The sequence below is a fragment of the Mustela lutreola genome, chromosome 2, assembly GCF_030435805.1.
Source record: "Mustela lutreola isolate mMusLut2 chromosome 2, mMusLut2.pri, whole genome shotgun sequence".
Lineage (NCBI taxonomy): Eukaryota > Metazoa > Chordata > Mammalia > Carnivora > Mustelidae > Mustela > Mustela lutreola.
Genome location: NC_081291.1, coordinates 127847411 through 127871384, shown reverse-complemented (window position 1 = coordinate 127871384; position 23974 = coordinate 127847411). Strand labels below are relative to the sequence as shown.

The 23974-nt window shown below is 35.8% G+C and overlaps 1 protein-coding gene across 3 annotated transcripts in view; it reads right to left on the bottom strand.

The window, feature by feature from the left end:
* The window catches only part of SPATA16 (spermatogenesis associated 16), a 259451-nt gene that overhangs the window by 218936 nt on the left and 16541 nt on the right, over positions 1 to 23974 (bottom strand). For all 3 annotated transcript variants that reach the window (XM_059163453.1, XM_059163451.1, XM_059163452.1), the window contains exon 2: positions 15908 to 16539. In XM_059163453.1, the coding sequence (XP_059019436.1) occupies positions 15908 to 16519 (612 nt within the window). In that variant the 5' untranslated portion in view covers positions 16520 to 16539. The remainder of the gene's footprint in view (positions 1 to 15907; positions 16540 to 23974) is intronic.

Here is a 23974-nt window from a genome sequence, read left to right as displayed (position 1 = left end):
ACTCTGTGCTGAATGAGAGACCAACATAGGGCTCCATCTCATGACCCTGAGATCAGGACCTGAGTCAAAATCGAGAGTTGATGCATAACTGACTTAGCCACCTAGGCACCACTGCCAGTGTTCATTTTCCAAAAGTGAAAATCAACCCATAACTCTATATTCCCTTTGAACTATTGTTCCATTTCTCCTCTTCCTTTCAAGGTGAAGGTTTTGGTATTTTGGACACTGTGCCCACTTTCCCTTTCAATCTCACCTTCTGCTTTGTTTAGAAATAAGCCAAGCTCTTTTTTGGGGGGGGAGGGGCAGGGAGAACAGCTTTCACTTGATTATATAATGAAATCAGGTATCAGTTTGAGATCATAGTTTATTCTTTTAACAGAGGTAACTGAGATTATAACATATACTCAACCATACAATGAGCCCAAAGACTGTTTTTTTCCAGTGTGTGAAATTTCAAGGTAAAAATTAAGCATACTAAATATTAGCCCACATTCTAAATAGGAGATATGTGAACATGGTTAATCTAACTTTTAGGGTCCAAACTATTTCCCCAAGCTTGCTAAACTAGAGTGTGTCTGGTCTCATTCTCAAGGAAACAAGGTTTCCAAGTTGCAGTGATAACCATTAATAGTCTTCTCTCCATAGACCCCTGACAGCCAAACAGATTATTTTTCACTCTTAATGCTACCTCTAGAAACTCTGTAACAAGCTATTTTTTCAAAGCTCCTGGTCCATGAGGAGTTACTTCTTAGAGTTTCCTCTTAATTAACTTAGTCTCATCATTTCTTAATTTGATAATTTTTTCTTAATTGCTCACATTCTCCATACTCTTTTCTCATCCTTCTTTTTTCTTAACTCTACTTATAACCCCAAGATCGAGAGTCACAAGTTCTACAAGTGCTCCTCATCCTTCTTGCTGCACTTCAAGTAGTATCAAGTATGGATGATTCTTTAATATATCTATCTTTGGTTATAAACTCTCCTCTGTGCTTCCTGCATGCCTCTATCCAACAAATGTGCTGCTTTGCCACCTGCCTTCACAGAAGATATGTCCCAGATTGCATTTATCCATATACCTCTAAATGTACTCCTGTTTTTGAGCTGGTGGCACTTTGATCCTTAGAAAATGCTTCTTTGTCTCACCTGCCGCCAGTGTGTAAAAAATTTCCCTCCTTCCTTGCTTCCTGGCTTCCTTCCTTCCTCCCTTTACTTTGGTTTCTCCTCTTTGTACTAACTATTGCTCATCTGGATCTGCCCTTTACTTTTCTAACCTAGATTATCACAGGAATAACCTCCAAATGGCTTCTGGTCTTTTCTGTCTCAAATCTACTTCTAAACGACTGGCTTTCAATTATTTTTGACCAAGTTCCATGGTAATAAGTATATGTTACATCACAAGCAGGATGCCTTTTCTGTCCCCCAACACAGCTAGAAAGCACACATTATCTCTCTTTTTCCTATTTATATTTTTATTTATAGGTATAGGTATACTTAGCTATATAACAGAAATCAAAATTTCACAACATAATACTTACTTTCAATATTCTACGAACTCAATATTTTCTATTGTATTGTATTCCTATTCTATTCGATTCTCTTCTGTTTCTATTTCTATTAAGCATAATGCTGATCACAACCCCTGAAATTGATTTCACAACCCAGCAATAGATTATAACCCAGAGACTGAACAATATCTTTGCTCTCTATATGCATTAGATTGATATAGCAAGAACAAAAATCTCACTCCATCATTCTCCATATTAATCCTTTTGGGAGGCCTCCTGTCACCTACTGGATAATGTCCGATATCTTGAAAAGGCATGCATGGCCCCCTGGCAAGCTGTCAGCTCTTCCAGCTTCATTTCTCCCCATTCTGCCCTGAACTTTCTACCCTTGCAACACTCAAGTCCTTCCTGTTTAGCCTGGAGTTTTCTCTTTCGGATTCTCCCTATCCTTATCCCCACGGCTGCTTTCCTCTAAAAGTAATACTTGGGTCATGGTAAGTAAAATGTCTATTGAAAGAGGTAGTGAGAAAGTGATCATCTAATAATCTGTGGTTGATTTCTTGGCGCAAATTACCCCACAAAATCAATAACTACTTATTCATAGATTGGTCTCATCATCATCATTATCGACTAAAAACAGGTACTCCAGACATTTGTTTATTTCTGTATATAAAATATACTTTGACAGTGGCATTCAAGTATGTTTGAACCCAATGTTCTAGGTACTCATAACGATTCATACAAAGCAAGGAAACCACAATGAGACAGTATAGTGAAAATATTTTCCCCTTTTCATTACCCCGTACCTAACTATATCTTATTTCTGATAGGAATAGCATCATCTCCCAGGTGGAAACAAAGCCTTCTCTATTTTCTTGAATGCCAAATGAGGCAACAGAAGAGTTAAACATCTAAATGTTGAAATAAAAAATTTTTCCTCCTGTTCTTTTAGATAATCTGAATCAAAAGAGTAACTCACAAACTCACTCTGTGTTACATTTTTGTGAACAAATTCAAGTGGATCTCATCTACTCAGCCCCTGCAGAATCTGTTTGAACACCACACTGTATTGTGTATGAAGGCTGGAAAGGCACAGAGAAAAGACAAAGGATTGCTGTTTTTAACTTTGTTTTTTAAGCTTTGGAAGCCTTGCAATAAACTTGGAAAGTTGGACAGTGGGAGAAATGTTGGGTAACATTACCTAATACGTGGATAAGAATTATCTTTGGGGAGCCTGGATGGCTCAGTGGGTTAAAGCCTCTGCCTTCGGTTCAGGTCAGATCCAGCCAGGCATCCCATCAGGCTCTCTGCTCAGCAGGGAGCCTGCTTCCTCCTCTTTCTCTGCCTGCCTCTCTGCCTACCTGTGATCTCTGTTTATCAAATAAATAAATAAAATCTTTTAAAAAAATTATCTTTGTATGTGTGTGTAAACCTCAACATGGAATCATCCAATTGAAATACAATTTAGTGTTGTGTAAAGCTTCAATGATTTGAGTTGGTCAGGATTTGATTCAGAACAATGTAAACTGAGTTAACTATATTTAAAAACTACACTACCATTTATTGCCATTTGGGTCAAATCCATAACAAACACCTGTAAACTATGAAAATGATCCCGTTCATTGGAAGACATCCGTCAGTTTCTCATGGATTAATAATTTGTTCTGTATAAGGTCATCACTAATGGGATAAATTTAATTTTTCAGAGACACATACTAACTAACCACTGACTGGAGTTTAGTATCACGTATTTCTTGGTATTAACAGAGAAATATTCAATAAGTGAATTTGCTTTTTAAGTAAATATGAGAATATTATTTTAGTGTAAATTTCCAAGGAATACATTTTCATGACAATGATATTTAAGTGTTTCTTGATGCTTTTTAATAGATTTAGAATGTTTAATTATTACTTCTCTTAATTCCCCTTAAGAAAACACATATGGGTTAATACATTTTGTAGGTGATTTTATAGGGGAAGAAAGTAACGATCATTTTCTATGCTAGCAGTCCTCAGCTGTCACCTATTCAATAAAATGACCTGGGTACTTTAAAATACCAATGTCCCAGGCATGGTCATTATCTGAACCCCAGAGTTGTATCAGATTCTCTGAGGGTGGTTTTAGGTATCTCTCTCTCTATGTATATCTCTCTCTATAATATATATATATATATATATATATATATATATATATGTTTTAACATATATTTAATTTATATTTTATATATACATATATATAATATATAATTTAATAGCTTCCCTAGTTGGTTGGAATTACGTCAAGAATCTATGAGGCTCATAATATTTTTATATAAAATGTAATTGTTCTTTCATTTGTAAAATGATACAAATTATAGCATAGTCTTCTTTATTGAAAATGCTCCTAGTCACCACCCTCCCCCCCTTCCTCCACCACTATGGGAAACTTAGTTCTTCCTGAGATGGTAAAAGCCAGCCTCTAACCCTCACCCCTTTCCCACTCTCCTTCCCCTTTTTGATTCTCCCCACATGCCTCCCCACAAGCTCTCCATGTTTCAGGTGCTGTGTGCAAATTCGAACTGCTGCTCCTTTTCTTACTGAGTCAATGGCTGCTCTTATGAAGAAAAGGGAAGCAGGGCTTAGCAGGAGTCAAATGACTCGGCTGTGTCTGGGAGCCAGGGCCATCTGGATCAAAAGCCTCCATAAAAACAGGAGCCCATCCCAATAAAGGGATGGACTTACACATTTTTCCCATTTCCCCTATCTTTTTAATAATACTCAGCCTGAAAAATATTTTGTTCCTTTAAACAATCAACTCTCCTTTGTGTAGCTTAAATCTTTTTTAATTTTTTTGATTCCTCTAGGATGTGACTGATGACCACTGAAGTTAATTAAATTACACTGAAATATGTAGGAAGTTCTTCTAAATGTCCACTTGAAAGACACGTTTCAGAATAAAAAAAAAATCTTTAAGGATCTAAACAATAACACACTAAATTAGAATTTTAAAATGCATAACCTGAAAATGTAAATGAAGTCTTAGAATGTAGGCAGTGGGCCCTGTTCTTTGTTTCTAATATCTGGTTCCTTGAGGGCAGGAACTAACTTTTACTTGTATTTGTACCCCCTGCATTTAGAACTGTGACAGGCTGAAACAGCTCTTAAATGTTAGTGGTATTATTTTACTTTTATTCTTATATTGACGAATCCTGCTTTTCTAGAGATTCATCTCACTTAACTAGTATTTAATTACAGGGATGTATCTAATTTTGTTATTTTTGAGTTTAAGAGAGGCATTTGTGTTTTCCTGCTATGTAAATTTGCTAGCATAGAAAAATACCTTTTATCATTAAATACTTACTAGTTATGATGTCCTTAAACAGAACAAAGATGGCAACAATCAAGTTAAAAACTGAAATGTTTAATCCTGAACATGAAGTTCGATAGTCAGTTTATACCTGACAACTAAGAAAAAAAATGAAGTATTTCTAGCTAACAATTTGTGCATTTAAGCGAAAGCTTCTATTTTTTTTTGCAGAAAGCAGTTAATAGTTCAAAATAGTGTTTGATTTAGATCACTGGTTCTGAAAGGGAGAACAGAGTGGAAAACATGCATTATTTTGGCCCCTTGCTTTAAATGAATTTCAAGTATTGTTAAAAGAAGACGATAAATTTTTAATGCTAAGGGGGAAAAGGGATACAGATTAAAACAATAATGGTAAACACTAAACTAAGAAAAATATTCTGGGGTATTAAAGTTTTAGGTCACATTCATACTGTTCAGGGAAATGAGGTACTTGAGAAGTACAATGACAATTTGTACATGAATGTGGAGTTCATCACGTTTCTCAAAAAGCAATTCTATATGAATGTACATTGTAGTTGGGCGTTAGTTTCTATCATGCCTACTTAACAGTGTTCTAAGGAGTTCAAGGATGTTTGTTTGTTCAAAGTCACACAGCAATTAGGAACCAGAAACAGCATCAAACACAGATAATTCAAATTCAGGGTTCTGTCTATCACAGCTCTGGACCCACATGGACACCTATGGCTATATGAACTACATATATGAAAGTGTGTACCACTAATTTGCTAGAGTGACAGTGGCAGGCACTTGTGAAGATGGTATAGAATAAATCCTTGCTACTTAAAGGGGTCCCTGGACTAGCAGTTTGGGAGCTTATTTGAAATAAGGCATCTGGTGGCCTGTCAAAGGTGTAAGGCATCAGAATCTGCTTTTTAATAATATTCTTATACAATTTTTATACACTTTAAGGTGAAAAGCAACAGAGTAAAGAATTCCAGATATGAAATTGGGGCACCTGACTTCAATCTCAGCCCTGCCACAAACTAGTTGTGGCACTGTAAATTGTTGTTTGTTTTTTAACTTTTTAGAATATCAGTTTATCTGTAAAATGGAGTTGATAATATCTTTAAGGCCAGTTCCAGTGCTTATCTGAATAAGAGGGCCTGGATTCCAGCAGGAGTTTAAGAAATGCATACTGCATCCATATGCAAATCCACAGATGTTTAAAAAGACAACCCAGGCACTCAGAGAATTTGGTGAACTCTTGATTTCTTGATTATATTGCACTAAGAACTATCTTGTGTTAGAATCGATTTAAATTAAGCTTTCTGGGATGTCCACATTTTCATGCCCTAGAGATTTGCTACAGAATTATTCTCAGCAGAGCAATTATAGGTGAGGCTGCCCTATAATGAGATATCTTTGCTACTTCATTAAATAAACCCCCCTGGATGGGCTCCAAAATGGACCTGCCTCATACCAAATTCCATTACACTGGAAGTAATCACATAAGAAGGCCTTGGTGTGGGTTCAATCATCTGGATACCTAAAATTTACCATAAAGGCCATGTGTTCTAGAACAGTGATTCCCAAAAGTGGGTTCTCAGACCAATGCTTTACTGTTTCATGGGGAAACAAAAAAATAAAGACAATTTAGTTATCTTTTCATAAAATTAATATATAACCTATTTTTAAAATATCCTTCATTCTGAGAGTGTACCCTTTCTTTTTTCTTTTTTTTTAAGATTTTATTTGAGAGAGAGCGAGCGAGCATGAGCCAGAAGATGGGATGGAGAGAGAAGAGAGAGACAAGCAGACTTCCAACTGATAATGGGGCTCCATGTGGGGCTCAATCTCAGAACCCTGAGATCATGACCTGAGCCGAAGTCAGATGCTTAACCAAGTGAACCACAGTGTGCCCTTTCTATTTTCTATCCCTTTGGCATTAAACTGTTCCATACTTGTATAAAATAATGATAAAATAGATTGTAGTTTTTATAATGTTCTTGGACAACACAAATATAGTGTAAATCCTCTCTTCTACCACTAACTTTTTTTTTTAATTCAAAATTCAAAAATTCTAGAGCACTGTTATTGAAAAAAAGTGATTTAAAAGGAAATCCTTTCTTATGAAATTAGTGAGAGCATAGAACATTTTAAGTTAAGAAGCAAACTGTGCAGTTTCAACTGAAGGGCAAATCGTTCAATGTTGAATTATGTTCCTCAAATTACAGTGTGCACAAGGATCGCTATCCTGGCACAATCAAAAATTCTGTATTTCCAACAAACTCACAGAGTAGCTAAGGCATAGTGGTTAATTGGGGAACGAGACCACCCTGGTTCAGCTTCTCGTTCTACCACTTCTAACTGTTGTCCCTCTAGCAAGTGACTCAACCTATCTGTCACTTAGTTTTTTCATTAGTAGCAAAAGAATAGTCCCCTCTGTTAAACAAAGAGATAACGGGCCTCAAGTAGAATCTGTTGTGCTAAGCCCCATGTCAGCATATAGACTTAATACCTAACCTAATTTCAGTTTCAGCCTTCCAGAAATATAACCTTTAACCAGTCAACATGAACCTAGCTGGTCATCACTATTTAGATAATCCAACTGATGAACCCTTTCTATTCTTAAGGGTGATTTTGCCGAAAACAATGCATTCTTTATTAATTTCCTTTTCCTGCACCTTCTCTGCCTTTTGCCCTTCAGAGCTCCTTTCTACCACTAGACAGCATGCTGCCACATTCCTTTTTTTGTTTTTTGTTTGTTTTTTAAAGATTTTATTTATTTGAGAGAGAGAGAGATCACAAGTAGGCAGAGAGGCAGGCAGAGAGAAGGGAGGAAGCAGGCTCCCTGCAGAGCAGAGAGCCCGACTCAGGGCTTGATCCCAGGACCCTGGGACCATGACCTGAGCCGAAGGCAGAGGCTTTAACCCACTGAGCCACCCAGGCGCCCCTGCTGCCACATTCTTGAACTATTGAATAAAGCCAATTAGATTTTTAAATTTACTCTGTTGATTTCTTTTTTTAATCGATTTGATGGCAGCAGCAAGATTAAAAAAGATTTCGATAACTTCAGGGACCATGAGAAACACAGGCATGATAACCTGTGAACAGTCCGAGTGTATCTTTCTTGCCATTTCTGTGGGCTGTGGGTGAGTTCTTGGTTCTGAGCTCTGCTTACTTTGTGTGGAACTCCAGATCTAGTTTTTCAGTCTGCAATTCCCAGGTCTTTGAGTAAAAAACCCTAGCCTTTGGTACTACTTCCAAATTCCATGTTGGAAATTGCTGATGGTTTAGTCTGTAGCTCCCCGTTTGTTTGGAATCCTTCTCCAGATTCCATGTTTGGAATTGCTTGAGGCAGCTTCAGTCCTCCATTTGTTTGGAATCAGTCTGCATGCAGCCCCTATTCTTAGGGTTCTGTTGGCTCAATCCTTATCCTGGTCCCAGGTTCCACGAAGGGAATTGCTGGTGGTACATGCACAGCCTTCTCTTGGTCAGTCTGCAGTAACATATAAACCTCAGCCCTTGATCCTATATCGAGATCCTCACCCATAGTCCCTATTTGTTGAAGTTTGCCGGTTCAGTTCTTTCCCCAGCCTCCAGTTTGTTGGTTATTGCTGGTATGTAATGTTAAAATGAGGTAAAGGTTAACTGCTAATGGGAATCTTAGAAACTAAAAAAGCCACAAAAATTGGTGGGCAAGAGTCAAACACTTGAAGGCTGTTAGATCACTCATTATGTAACACAAAAACTCCCATGGAAGGATAAGTTGGTTATCCAGAATGGGTTAGATTGACAGTAGGGTCATCTAACAACTTTAAGAACATTTCCATGCGGGCGTCTGGGTGGCTCAGTGGGTTAAGCTGCTGCCTTCGGCTCAGATCATGATCTCAGGGTCCTGGAATCAAGTCCCGCATCGGGCTCTTTGCTCAGCAGGGAGCCTGCTTCCCTCTACCTCTCTCTCTGCCTGCTTCTCTGTCTACTTGTGATCTCTCTCTGTCAAATAAATAAATAAAATCTTTAAAAAAAAAAAAAAAAAGAACATTTCCATGCAATGAAGTATACTGTAAAACATGACACAGCTCTTAACCTGGCAGCACATCCTTTTCAGGTCTTAATTTGGCTCTGAGAGACCCAAAGCCTAAGCTAAAATGAATGAATGAATGAATGAATGATAAAAATGGGATCCTTAAAATCCAGAGAGTTAAGTGTGGCACCTTCTGCCATACAGTTTACTTTATGTCTAAGAACTTTGGACACAGAAGTTATAAATATCTACAAAAATGTATATAAATGGATATTTTTTAGTACAATCGTACTAAAAAACAACTAGAATTACAATGACCATTAAGGTCTTATTTAGATAAGATTGTTTATTTAAGAAGTACACTTAAAAGCTAGGCCTCCCAAATCAAACAAACAGAATAGGATACCTATCTTAATTGGTATATAGAAGCTTCCAAAAAGCTTCAAGACTCTAAAATACTTTATTGAAAGTTTTGTTGCAAAAGGCTAATGAACAACTAAAGACACAAAAGATATCTAAAATAACACCTAGGCCTCTCCCATTATAGCCTCCTAAAAATCCATCGTCAAAACACTGGTCCAGAAACTGATGTCTCAGTTGTAATCATCTGGGACACTAGAAAACAGACTGTCCTCAAAGGCCCTATGCAAATTCTTTAACACCAACTCATATGCTCCCATATCTACCTTCAAAGGAAGGTCCCCATATGGGTCCCTCCCCAAACTGATGGGACTCATTCATTTCCTGGTAAACTGTTACATTATTCCCTTAAACAGCTAAAGGAAACTAAAATTAAATTTAATGAAAAACCTTGCCAAATTCTAGTAAATATCAGAGCTACACTCTCCATTTTAAACCCTAGTCAGAATCTGCAGATGGGATCCTGGAAAAACTAGCAGAAGCCAACTAAGGGTGAGAATTCTTAGTAGATTCAGCTTTCCCAGCTCTCTATCTGTAGTACTTGGTAGAGAGAGGAAATTAAAATATCTTCTGCAACCTCTTTGGAGACACCTCGTATATCTAAGGGGTTGCTCAGTACTGTCAGAAGTATTTACTGTTTGTCTTGGCTAACAGCTACAAAGTAGCTCTGTGGTCAAAAATTGACCCAATTACAGAGCTTGATAAGAATTTATTTTTAGGCTTCCTCTCTTAAGCCAAAATGAAACTCTATACCCAGAGAAAAAGAAAAAACCATCTGAGGGATTTGAAAAAGAACTTACTAAAAAATAGTGTAGTTAAATTGGTGGATCAACCCTTGGTGTCCTGTAGGCTGTGAGCCAATTCTTTGAGGAATTGAGAACAAATGTCCCCATCTTATGTGTCTTCTCAGCACTAAAAATGCAGCTCCAGAGGCAGCTCAGGGTTCATCTATTCCTTTTTAACCAATCCTAAAATCTCCCCCATTTATCTCAAAAGACTTGTAAATATTGGCCTTAGAAAACTAAAGTCCTTCTTGGAGGAACTTAACATTCTTCCCTGTGCCTTTGAGATGGAAACTCTTACCTAGGCCATCTCTTGTAAGTAAAAACTTTGGGGAGGTAATTCTTACTGGGGGAAAAAAATGGGGGGGGTCCTCCTTTTCCCTCCCCTTTCCTCTCCTTTTCTTCCTTGTTTTAATAAAAAATGCTCCACAGCTTCCATGAGTTTATTAGTTAAAACAAATACAAATCTTAAGTGTCTTCTCCACAATATTAGTTTTAGAAAAAGCTTTAGCCATCTGAGCAAACAAACTTAATTTATTCCAACTGCTCTTTTATAATTAATGAATTTTACATTATTGTGCCTTTTTTATGGTTAAATTTTCTAAATGAAACTATAAGGTCTCTGTGTATGTGTGTTTATGTGTGTCTATATATGTGTATCATAGATATATGATATTTTTCTACCACTGGATGGATGTTGCCAAAATTAATTTGTAAAAAAGCTCTATTTAGTTGGTTTAAAGGCAAGTGCTTGTAAGTACTGGGTATTCTAAAACTCTCAGAAATATAAAAAATATTAACCCAAATGATTTTTAAGTTCACACGATCTAGGATTAATCTTTAGTAAATAAAAGCTAATTTAACAAAATTAAAGTTATTAGAGTAATAATCTCTAGTACATAAAAGCTAGTTTAAGGTATGTCTTTAGTGTTTTCAGCAGTAAACATAAAACTTTAATTCTACCTAGGTTTACTAATCAAGTAAGTTCTTATATCTCTATTAAAATATGTTGTCCAAAAAAATAACAAGATGACTGACTTTTTCTAATGTCTTATCAAGTTTTTATGGGTAATCTAAACATAATTGTTAAGAACAAGTAAATTAAAACACATGTAGGTCGTAATGTGGGAAACAATGGCAGAAGAAAAATTATTACATTTCCTTATTACCTGTAGCCCATTGACAAATCTTTGAAATAGGCAGAGAGACATTCCTCTAGGGACTCAACTGCTTGGATATTGATATTTTGGTAAGGGCAAAAAGAAATCATAGCCCAACCCCCAGGACCCCGTAAATCCCCCTTAATAATTAAAGATTTCTTTGGAAACTTCATATATCTCTACCCCCCTCCAAGATATATCTTGGCAATCATCCCCCAAGTCTATGATCACCGATATAAAGCTGAAGGGGGTCATGACTGAGTTTTTACTAAACAGTAATAAACGACCTTTCCTAACAATAGCTAGTTCCCGCAGGATCCTGGAAACCCTATTTCTAAAAATATCTGGGAGGTCTATACTACTCCTAACTCCCTCCCAACTTGAAAGTATGTAATAGGCCACTCCTCTTGACCCCAGTACAGCTCTTTCTGCCCACATGTCCTGTGCCCATGTTTTAATAAAACAACCTTTGTGCACCAAAGATGTCTTAAGAATTCTTCTTTGGCCCTCAGCTTCAAACTTTAACGACTTTCCTATGTCAGGTAGGGTAAAAAGTTGTTAGGTGGACTTTTCAGATAGTTTCCTCAAATCTTTATAGTAACCTAAAACCTGAAAATTTGCTAAAAAGTTCAATGATGTTATGTTAAATTCATTAAATATCCAGATCACTTCCAAATAAGGTAAAGCTGAAACATTAATTATTGAATGTAGGTTTATCCTCTTTAGAATTCCTTTTTACAAAAGAACTAAAGATATTTTGATCTATCTCTAAACATATTTTATACCACACTGAAAAAATTATACTCTAAGAAAGGATTTATCTCTAGAAAACATAAAATGTAAAATTGCCAATTTAAAGAATGCTGATGTAACAGTTCACAATTGTTTAGTTTTTACTAAAATTTAGGATTTAAATGGTGAAAAATACTAATATACAATTAATATTTCTAGATATGATAAGGGAAATACTGTATGTGCAGGGAAAGTAGGATGCGTGTTTTCAGTAACAGAAGGTGTGAGGAATGGAGATGCATTTTTGTTGAGGAAAAAGTAATTTTATCCTAAAGAGAAGTAGACAAGAGGGAAAAAAATAGGAAAAAATCTGAAACTAAAAAAGTTGTAGAAAGGTTATGGAGAAAGAACCTTGGGAAAGTAATTTTATGTGTGTCTGAGCTGGATAAAATTAAATAAATTTATTATAAGTTTTTTAATAAGCTTTGATATGATTAATGTTATACTTAAGAGAAACTAGAACTTAATATTTTTCATCTGCCAGAAGGACAAAAGTTTTCTTGGACTATTGGTCTGCTCCCGATAAGAGATTGTGAAAGGTTTTCCTCCTTTACCTTTTAAGTAATCTGGCTAAAAAGCAAAGATTTATGTTTTATTAAAATGATTTCCTGTGCTCTTTATCATCAGGTCTTTGATCACTTCAGGGGAAAAAAAAAACCTGTCCTTTAAAAATTAAGGATCTAAGCATACAAATGTGATTTAATATGAATGTGTTTTTATCTTCAGCTTATAACTTCTGCCCTATTGGTATGTCTTCAGATGTGAATACAAACCCAAGAGTAAATAATGGCTGATTTTAATAAAACTTAACAAAGATGGATGAGCTGGTCACAGAGCTAAGCACTAATCTCACCCACATAATTGGTTCAACTTTATATAGTAAAAGTAAATCTTAAAAAATAAATTATTTCATCAAACCCATTTAAATAAATGCTTCCTGTGTTCTGAAATCCTAAAAGGTCGAAGTTGACTGCTTTATGGAAGCAAAATTGTTATCTTCTAAATCATTGCTTACCATTTTATCTTAATCGTTCAAAAAAGTATTATAAATTTACCTACCTAGTTAGTGACCATGTTATGAAAATTAAAGGAGCTAATAATTTGTCAATAGTACAAGGAAACAAACACCTAAGTAGAATATTTCCAATGGAGTTATTAGAAACATTGAAAATTATCATATCAATCTTCACAGCCTTTCCCCAGTTTTATTTTTGTTTCTTTTCTGTGGTTCTATCTTTAACAACAGCCAGTATTCTGTGTACTCCTATAGCCAACTTTGTACCACCCATTTGGCAAGCATTCTGTATCTTCCCGATGCCTCTCAAGTAATAAGCATTTTATGGGAAAGCTGCCAGTTATCCTTCAATATCCATTCTCTTATTATTAACACAACCCCTGAATGTTAGGGCCATCTAAAATAAAGATGACAGTTTTCAGCATCCTTTACAGGTTTGTGTGGCCACATGACTAAATTTGGGTCAATGGAAAAAAGAAAAATAGGAATAGTCTGTGCATCCCCTGCGAATTGTGCTCATGGGGATAAACCGTGCCTCGCTTCTTCCTTTTCTTGCCTTCTGGCTGGCTAGAATGGGATATGATGACACCAATAGGAGCTACCATTTGGATCATGAGGTCAATGCCACATCTTGAGGAACAAAGTGGAGTCTGGAGCTCTGATGATCTTACCATACCACATTTGACTACCTACATTTATGTGGAAAACCAAAATAAAACAACACAAAAACCTTTCTTGCTTTAGACTCTGTTATTTTGGGTTTTCTGTCACTTGCAGCCAAACCTAATCTTAGCTTACATATATACAAATATTTATTCATGCATCTGTCTTTCAGGTGCGATCCTTATCATAATGCCTTAGTCTCTATCATCCATTCTACCCTACTTGAAGTCATGTTAAGACCTAATGAAAAGTGAGAGATGCATTAAATAATACCTATGAACAGTCAGTATTGAGGAAGTTAAATTTAGGAGAAGAAAGGATTAAAGAGTTTAAAAATCTTTTCTATTCCCAGCAATTCTGGTTTATTAAGAGACATTCTAGGTAAAATTTCAAAGTTAACTCCCAAGATAATTAGACAAGAGCTAGGCCAGATGTCTAAGCTAAGTTTTGGTCTCAAAATAATTACCTTTGTTAATTACCAGTAATTACTGTCAACATCCAACACTTTCCTAAAAACCCTTGTTGGGGGATGGGGGAGGAGTGGAGAGAGGGAGAGGAAAGAGGGAAAGAGAGTGTGAGCGTTGGCTGAGAGAGAGAGAGAGAGAGAGAACAAAAGTATTTTCTAGTATAGTTATATCTTGGGGTCATTAAAACCTGATTCAAATTTTATAATTTTGAATATTGGGTTTTAAGGAAAAAACAGATATTTTCTTCCAGTTAATACAGATAGTTTTCCCTTCTACCCAGACTTAATTTGAAGTTTATAACCTTTCTTATTTTATGCTGTTTTTTTTTTCATTTCCAAAACGATTACTTTTTTCATCTTTAAAGTTATACATTTAACCCTGGTCCCCAACCCTAAAAAAAATTCAGCAGAAAATGGCCTTAGTAGAAGGTCTCAGGGTTCTTCTTGGAACCTTTCTTTAGCATCCTTTCCCTAGTCAAGAGGCCTCTGGTCTTTAGCTCAAATGACAGTATAGGACTCTCAGCGGTTTGTGGATAACTTAATTTTTTGGCACTTTCTACACAGTTCACAAGCTTACATAAGGCATCACTCTTCCTTACTTTGGGTAGACGACCCTCTATGAGGACAGAAGTATTTATAGATGCATCCATTTGTGCACTACTTCATCACTTCATCTCTTTGGGCCTCTTTTCTGTGTTTAGAGTTTCTTTTTAAATATTTAGGGACACCATTGTCTGGCACTATCCATTAATAATTCATTGCAGATATAGTCATTTTTACCTGCAAGTAATAGTATAAATAATACTTTACTCTTTACATCTCTACCACAAACAGCTCACACTTAACTCCTGCTCATGCTTCTGTCATTGTCCCTTTATGCTATCTCTATTTAACTGTTTACCGGTTTGGCTCCCTCACCAGATTGTTAGGGGAAAGGACCACATTATAACTCGTGTTTTTCTATCTCCAGGAGCCACCAAGCACATATAGAATGCATTGAAAAAATTTTTTTGTAATTAATGAAATATGCAGTCACCAATATTGTCAGGTTAGTATGACTTCTAGTGACCCACTTTGGACTTTTTATAGATTCAGAGAGTCATAAGATGGAACAATTTTTCCCACTACCTATTTTGTGTTTCAGTGGCGATTCCCAAGTTTATTTTATCCATGGGCTATTTCTTTATGCCATAAACAATACTGACCAATTTACCTGCTTGCAGAGAGAAAAATAATTATTTATAAAGCTCACTAGAACGGGAAGGAAACTGAAGTTTGATGATAAAGTAAAATGGTGTTATTTTGTTTTTAATAAGTACCGGGCATAAATTATCAGTCCATGCTAAGCAGCAAAGATGGTTGCATTTAATTATGAACACTACATATCAAAAGGGGAAAATTCATATACTCATTAACTGCCTATTTCTAGAGAGAGAATCTATATTCTACCCACCACCACTGTACTAAAACTTTATGGCTTTTATAGGTATACACCTAAATTACAAAAGCAACAGCATTTTTATATGTTACCATTCACTCTAGGGTTTGTTAACAGAAAAAAGCATGTGTGCTTTTGGGGTGATTTCTACATGCTAAGTGCACACAGGCATATAATTTGCAGGCATATCTTATTTGCTTTATATAAACTGGCAATTGTATAATTCTGATATCATTCAATATTTTCACTCTATGACCACTGTTTATTACAGTATGATCAGAGCTACTCAATGTAATCAAACTTTCCATTTCACAGTTTCCTGTCCCCAATCTATATATTCTTTAATTCCATACCTCCAATGCTGTTCTGAACTGTCCTGCTGCCACAGCATATTTCTTTTGTCTGTAGCAAGAGCTGGCATCCTTTAAGGCTACCTGAAGCCATTTGTCAATCTGGGGCAGAAAGCTGACATTAGGTACATGCAAAGGGTCTACTATTTCAGCAGCTCGGCACGTTGGTCGAATCCCAGTCGACATGAAGGACTCAACAAACTCATAGCTCACATCCTCTTCATCAATGTAGACCAACTTCACCTCCACATCCATGATATTTTTTAAGGGAATGTGAGGCAGAGGCATGGTGATTAATGTGCTGTCAAGTTCTGTTATTTTTGCCTCTTTCTTTCCAGCTGGCTTTTCTTCATTTTCTGCCTTCCTTTTAAAGGCCACTTTCTCTAAATCATTACTTTGTTTTTCTTTGATGCTCTTTGCCATTTTTATTCTTTCAGCTGTGATTTCTACCTGTTTTTCTCCACAGCTTTTCTTAACCTCTTGTGACATTTCCAGGATGCTTGGTTGGTTTGCTAAGGTAGACATTTTCTTGCTTGTGTTTATCTTTGGAATAAGCTGATCGGGATGGACCCTATTCACTGTATTCTCCAAATTCCTACTGCTTCCTGAATCCATTGATTTCTCCCCCGAAACTCCTGTAAGTGTGAGAAGAAGGGAAATAACTAGAACAATAATTTGAAGTTCTAATGGCTTAAAACTATAGTCAAATTAATTTGAAACACTGTTTTATTCATTATAGGCCTTTATTGCCTTAAAGTAAAACTGTATGTACATTATCTGCTGACAGTTTTACTAGAGAAGTGTATGTTTCAATCTCAAACTCACCAAGAATTTGTTGAAAACACATTTAGACAGTGTCTTTAAAAATAATAATCTATAGCTGAACAACACTGAATGAACATTTTTATGGGGTGCCCAAATTCACTGAATAGGAAAACCTTATACATAGGTACTGAGAACAAAAAAAGACCAAAAAAATCCATCTCAATATTAATTTCCTTGGAAAGGCAGGTGGTCTAGAACTCATTATAAAATATACTGCTAACCTGCATAATAGACTTGGGAATCTAAAGAAACCACAGCTGCTCCCTCTGAAAAGCTTCCAGAAATGTTGTAAGCACAATGTTTCCTTGATTTATTTCTTCTATTAGTAATGAAAACTCAAGTTTAAACAGCTTTAAAGATAACTATTATTCAGAACTGATTTGATAGCAGAAGAACATGACCTTCAACCTCACATTAATGTGGAGCCACATATTCATCTTAAGTCTACTGTATTAATATTTTTTGTAGCAATGGTATCAAGCTGTACTTATATAGAGATGAGACATTTGCCTAAATAATTACTATCCAAAAAATTTAATAACTAATGGTCTTTTGATTCAAAGGCATACTATAGATTATCTCTGATGCTAGATTAATTTCAAAATATAAAATGTGCTAAGATTTAATAATTATGTAGTATAGTTGGTTCCTATTTTTTAAAGATTCTTTGACCCAAAAGCTGATGTTTTTGTCCTGGGAACAATTCTTTAGGGTATATAGGAATAAGAACCACATTTTCCAAAGAAACTAAAAGATAGAGAGGTTACGTTACTTATCCATATTACACTGTTAGTCATTAGTTTTTCTAATCTCTGTATAATACAACCTGAATTGCTATTTCCTTCCTAAGACTTCCACTCACTACTTCTAGCATTCTCCACTCTTTCTCTATTAGCACATTGTTCTTTACAGCTAATGGCAGACTTATATCAGAACACAGAGAGGAGAGAAAATGCAAGGCGTGAGGATGACAACAGGATAACAATGACATTAAAGCTAACTTTCTTACTTCTTCTTATCTACCACAAGGACAGTACCTGACTCAAGATAAAGTCCTGAGTAGCTTCTCAAAATTTATGATTTTATTAAAATTGTCCATTTGTTTGAAAGACAGCAGTTTGCCTATTGAAAACATGTAAAACACCCTGAAATTTAACCCAGTAATTTTTTTAAAAGATTTTATTTCTTTATTTGAGAGAGTAAGAGTGAGAGCCAGGGAGCACTAGCTGAGTGAGAGAGCACGAGCAGGGTGAAAGGCAGAGGGAGAAACACACACCCCACTGAGCAGAAAGCCGGATGCAGATGCAGGGCTTCATCCTGGGGTTCCAGGATCGTAACCTGAGCCAAAGGCAGACACTTAGCCAACTGATCCACCCAAGCAACTCATGACCTGGTAATTCTTAAGGAAAACAAAGAAAGTAGCAAAACTGTATTATATGGCTGTACCTTGAGACACTTTTCTCCCTCTATCATTGTATATTTGTGTCATCAGAAAGGGCTTAGGTCAAACATGGACATACCAAAAACCCTACTATGATGGTCCAGATCTCATAGGAAAGATCAAGTGCTAATAATTCCAATAACAGTGGTCTTGGATGTTAATTTGCAAAGGTTTCATATCGGAATATTTCCCCAGTGATTTATACTGAGAGAGTTCTGTGTCTATAGGGGAAAATATCTAAAAAAATTAAAAATTTTACCAGTCTATATTATGCTCAATACTGAAGAAGATAACCATGACTGAGAATCATAGGCCCCATCAACACAGCATTACTATTTACAAGGCTCTGGGTTTTTTTTTTTTCTTCTCTTTGAATTATGGCTGGCATCCAATACATTTCTTTGACCACTGATGTGGCTAGTCAGAGTTGTGAGGGGAAACTGACTTGGCCATCATTCTATCTTATGTTTTCTCTTATTCCATATAGGATTTGGTCCTTGAATTAGGATCTATGGTGGATGAACACTAGGGATACACATGTATACTAGTATTTCTTTCAATAGCGGAGATGCAGAAATGGAAGTAGCACAACTCCGACATCCCGCATATGCATTAAGTGTTTTTTTTAAATGTTGCATGGAATTCTGAGTAAAATTTATAAACCACAATGTGACTAAGCTCCAAATAAAGAGGGATTCTTATGAATACTATAGAAATTATATTTATGTTCCCCCTTGGTCTAATGTGGGTTTTTTTCTCTCTTCGTCTAATGTTATCTGTGAAGCAAAAGAGTTGTGATGCTGTTGAAAACTTGTTTAAAGCTCAAAATATTTGATCTTAAGGATTCATATTCATTTTTACAATAGATTGAAAAATATAAATAGGAATTGCTGGCGGATGACCTACTCCAAAATTTTCATAGTATGTCCCAGGTATCTTTTCTAAACTCTGGTTTCAAAACCTATCATTAAAATGTATCAGAATATCTGTAGTTGGTTGTAGTTAGTAACATTCTGGCATCTACAGCAGCATTACTTATCTTTTCTGTATTTATTTCACATTTCTTGAAATATACACATGTATAAATTTATCTTTATGACCATTTCTTCTAGAAGATAATTGCTCTCCCTCCCTTTCTCTCTCCCCGCCCCAACCCGCTCTCGCTCTTCCTTCCTCTGTCCATTTTTCATTCAAATTCCCCACTCCAATCTTCCTTCCCAAACCCTTTTTCATTTCAAGAAGGAAGGTTTTATTGTTTTTAAGAAACAGGCATTTGAGTATATTCTGCATCAATCCTTAAACCATTTGTATAAATCATAATTTGATCTTCAGTTTTGTACAAGAAACAGTAATAAAGGAGGAAAAAGTGTACAGGGTACACAGAGCACTCAGAAGGAGAAAGTTTGAGGGCAGATATTTTGTTTTCAAGCATCCAAATTCAGAAAAGAAACAATAATTCAGGCCCCCTCAAAAACTCAGAATAAATATTTTAGTGTCTGAAAGTGGCCTAAATGTGCAGGCTGAAAAGTATGGCTGAACCCAATCAATATTTTTCAATGTTGGTTACAAATCAGGTGACTTCATCTTCAGATTTAGAGCCTGTTCTTTATAAAAATTGTTGCATATCTACAGAAGGGTTATGCAACTGCTCCCTTACAATTTTTTTAAAACATTATAAAATTACACTTAAATAATCTGGAATTCAAGGCCTTTCACCACCTAGCCCAGTGTATATTTCCAGACTTATCTGGCACTCCTATAAACTGCTCTGAAGTCAAGTTGAATTTCTTGTTACTTCCAAAAGATACTGGTTTCTAGTCTATTTGCTAAGAATCCTCCATCTTATTGTTCCCAGCTCATTGTACTTGTCCAAACCTAGCCAGATGTTATCCATCTCTCCCACCTCAGAATATCTATGGCATTTATACCACTTATTTTCTACATTGCAGTTATGCACAAATGACTTATTTCTTTCCATAAGCTCCCTAAAAGCAGAAATATGCTTTACTTATCCTGACATTAGTTCAGTGCTTTGCGTAGAGTAGGCATTCAAAAGATGTTAAAACAATATGGATGCTGGGAGTCAAAGGTTAATTTACAAATTTTAAGAGAAACAAATTGGATTTTTATAATGATATGGCCTGTAACTGTGCAAAAGTTGTATCTGAGATATTTTGCTAGTTTTTAAAAATTTTATTTTAAATTTGGTCCTGGGTAAAGTACATTTTCTTCTTTGATAGTTCAAGTGAATCATGTACCAACTAGATTTAAACTATCAACTTCTTCATTTTTTTAAATAGTCAAGTTGATTAACATGACATTAGTCAGTGTTCCTAAGGCACTGAGTTATACTTTAATCATTACTTCAATAAAAATACTTTTAGAGAAAACTATTAGGCAATCATTATGTATGTCAAAGAAGTATTCACTGATAACACTCTGTAAAAATGCTCATTCTTTAATTTAGAAGATAGCACCATAAAATTGATTTCCTCATAGAGACATGCCTTAAAAAAAGAAGATCTCTGGAAAATATTTATATGAAACATTAGAACAATCTCTAAGGTTTTGTAATAAATACAGATACAAGAAACAAAGAGAGGTTAATGTTCAACCATTTCCAGGGAGTAACCATTTAAATATATCCAGTGGATTTTCAACACATTTATCTTTTTCTTTAAGCATTTTATCAAGCATTCTATTCTATGTGGCAGTTTCTGTTGCTTCCTCAATACAGACAGTGGTTTATATGGCTATTAGTACCACAAATTATTTATTAGAATTTCAATTGAAACAGTCGCCTCAGACATAGGCAATTCAGAAAAAGAAAATCCTTAAAAATGTGCTCTCTGAAACATTCGACATCACAGTTGCTATGGTTTTCTTTCTTAAAAAAAAGAAAAGGATCTAATTTTAACTTGCTGTTAAATGTAACCAGAGAAACATTATGAGAAAAACCATCTTGCTTGTTAGTCCACTAGTACACCTTGGTATTTTTAAAAATACGTTAAAAATATTTCTTCAATTCAATTATTTATTGAACACCTACTATGAGCAACAAATTGTAACAAGTAATATAAAGGAAACTAAAGATGACCAAGACAGGGTCTTGGCATTCTAGAGCTCATACCTGGAGGTAGAAACGGAGAATGGGGAGAGGGATATATAGATAAACAAATTTATATAGAGGTGACATCCTAGTACTACACTGTGAACTACTGGAGAAGTGGAAATGTGTCACCATCCTTTTACTATCCTGATGTCTAGTTCCTTCAGAGCCAGGAATATAACAGGCCCTCAATGCACATTTGTTATTCAAATGAGTGCGTGGCTCAAGTGAGTACTATGGTAGCAGTAATGGACATGCTTCTGTGGGAAAATGTGACTGAGGCAATTTCAAAAGATTTGCTTTTTAGAATAGGTAGAATGAGAAGTGTCCCTCTGCAGGCAATTTTCTTCTCTTATCCAAGTGCCCCATAAGGAATATTTCACCATTATCAGAAGGGAGAGTAAATTTGGCTCACAAAGCTTGTTAAGAAATACAAAATAAAACATATTATGTAGTACTATATAAATAATAATAGCAACCAACAGGTACTCCAAGTTTACAAAGTTATTTCACTGGATTATTCTATTTCTCACAACTCTTTTAAACAGCACTACTACCCTCATTTTACTAATGAGGAAACCAAAAGATTAAGCAACTTGAAAGTGATTGCCAAGAGTTTATCATATCTAAGACTTGAACTGAGGACATCTAATATCACATTCCATAACTTTTGAAAACAGGATTATAAATTCTTCTGTACTGCACCATCATTCAATTGGATTTGTATTTTCCCTACCTTTTTTTTTTTTTTAATCCAATAACCAGGTATTTAATTTTACTGCCTTCTTATTGCATGCAACTCCATTTAAAATGGTAAAATGAACTGGCAATTTCTGGGCAGCAAGTATCTGAATCAAATTTGTTGAGAAAAGCATTAGATTTTGGATTTAGTTCATTAGCTAGTTAGTTAGTTGCAAGCATAAGTGTGGCCTTGTTATATTCTAGCAGTCATTCGATTCAGAAAGCAAGGATGTGGACATTGGACATTAAACATCACATGAGCAGATTCCAGGAATTTCAAACTTGAAATTACCAACCAATTTGCTGATCACTAAGTCACCAACCAAACGGGAATAATGGCATCAAAGCAATTGCACTTCTCTGTATGTGATACACTGTGACTACCTGCCACGTTGCACTGAAGAAGGCTTTAGAATGGTGGCTTCATCAAGGTATTATATAGTAGAAAGAGCATTCAGGTTGGAGTTGCAAGAAAACTTTGAATTCTACATTTATTGCCTACTAACTGAATGTTCTAGGAGAAATTATTCAACTTCTCTAAACTTTATTTTCCTCCTCTGGAAATGGGAATGACTGGATATGTGAGAATCAAATGATAGAATTCATGTAATGGAACATAAACTAAGAGAAAAGGTGAGGTGATTACACAAGCAGCCTCCCTGGACATTCCTTTGCTTTTTCAAAGGATAAAATCTTCTGTCTGGATCCCATGTTTCCATCTTCTCAATGACTATGGTCTTACAATTGTCACCTTTCCACATCCTCTCTTCCTCTCTTGCTTAATCCTGTTGATGTGCACACTAATCTAGCAATACTTTTAAAGAAAAATAAATAAGCAAACTCCCTTGCCTCCACATCTTCCTGCCACTGTCCCCTGTTGCTTCCACCATTCACTGCAAAATGGGTGAAGATAATTTTTTATATTCTTTACATCTGCTTTTTCATCACATAGCCTCTTCCCAAGTCACTCTTTTCAGGCTTCAGTCTCTACCATTCCATTAAGATTGCTCTTGTATAAAGAAATAATAGGGAATATGGTCAGTGATACTGCAATAGTTAGTATGGTGACAGATGGTAGCTACATGGTGAGCTGAGCATAACATACAGAAAAGGTGAATCATTATGTTGTACACCTAAAACTACTGAAACATTTTCTGATAACTATTTTCGAATTAAAAAAATTAAAAAAAAAAAAAGGAAAAAAATTTTAAAAGGCAGCTCTTGTACTGGTCTACCATGACTCTCCTGGTGCTGACTCTAGGCCCTCATCTGCCAGGTGGTCCAAAAGCACTCTTCAACAGGTGACACTCTATCAGCACACGTTTTTCCTCATCTATGATACCCTGCTCTTGCTATCTTCTTGTTATTTCACTGGCCACTTATTTTTAAGTCTTCTGGGTTGGCTCTTCCTCTTTTGTTCCACCTGAGAGCTGGAGCCACTTCTTTTCTCCAAGTACATTCTCTCCTTAGGAGATTTGTCTGGTCCCATAGCTTCAAATTCCATCAAATGCTCTTAACACCCAGTGTTCCAACTCTAGCCCTTTTAGACTCCCAGAATTTTAAAATTGTAGACTCAACTGTCTATGTGACATCTCTACTTGAATTATCTAATATGCATCTTAAAATTAAGCCCAAAACAAATCTCTTCATTTTCATTCCTTCAAATCGCCCCCTCTTCCAGTCTTTCCCATTCCAGTATATGCCCCCCACATCTATTTAGTTGGACAGAACTTTACAAGTTTTCTTTGACTACTTTCTTTCACTTACCCCATCCTACAATTCATCATCATGTCCTGTGGACTCTTTCTTTCAAAGTTCCTCTTCTTTGCATATTCATGAGAGACCTTCCTCCAGGCCCCAAGACCTCCTGCCTAGATTATTATAATTTCTTCCTCATATACAGCAGTCCAAATCATCCTTTTAAATGAAAATCAGATCCACTTTCCTACTTAAA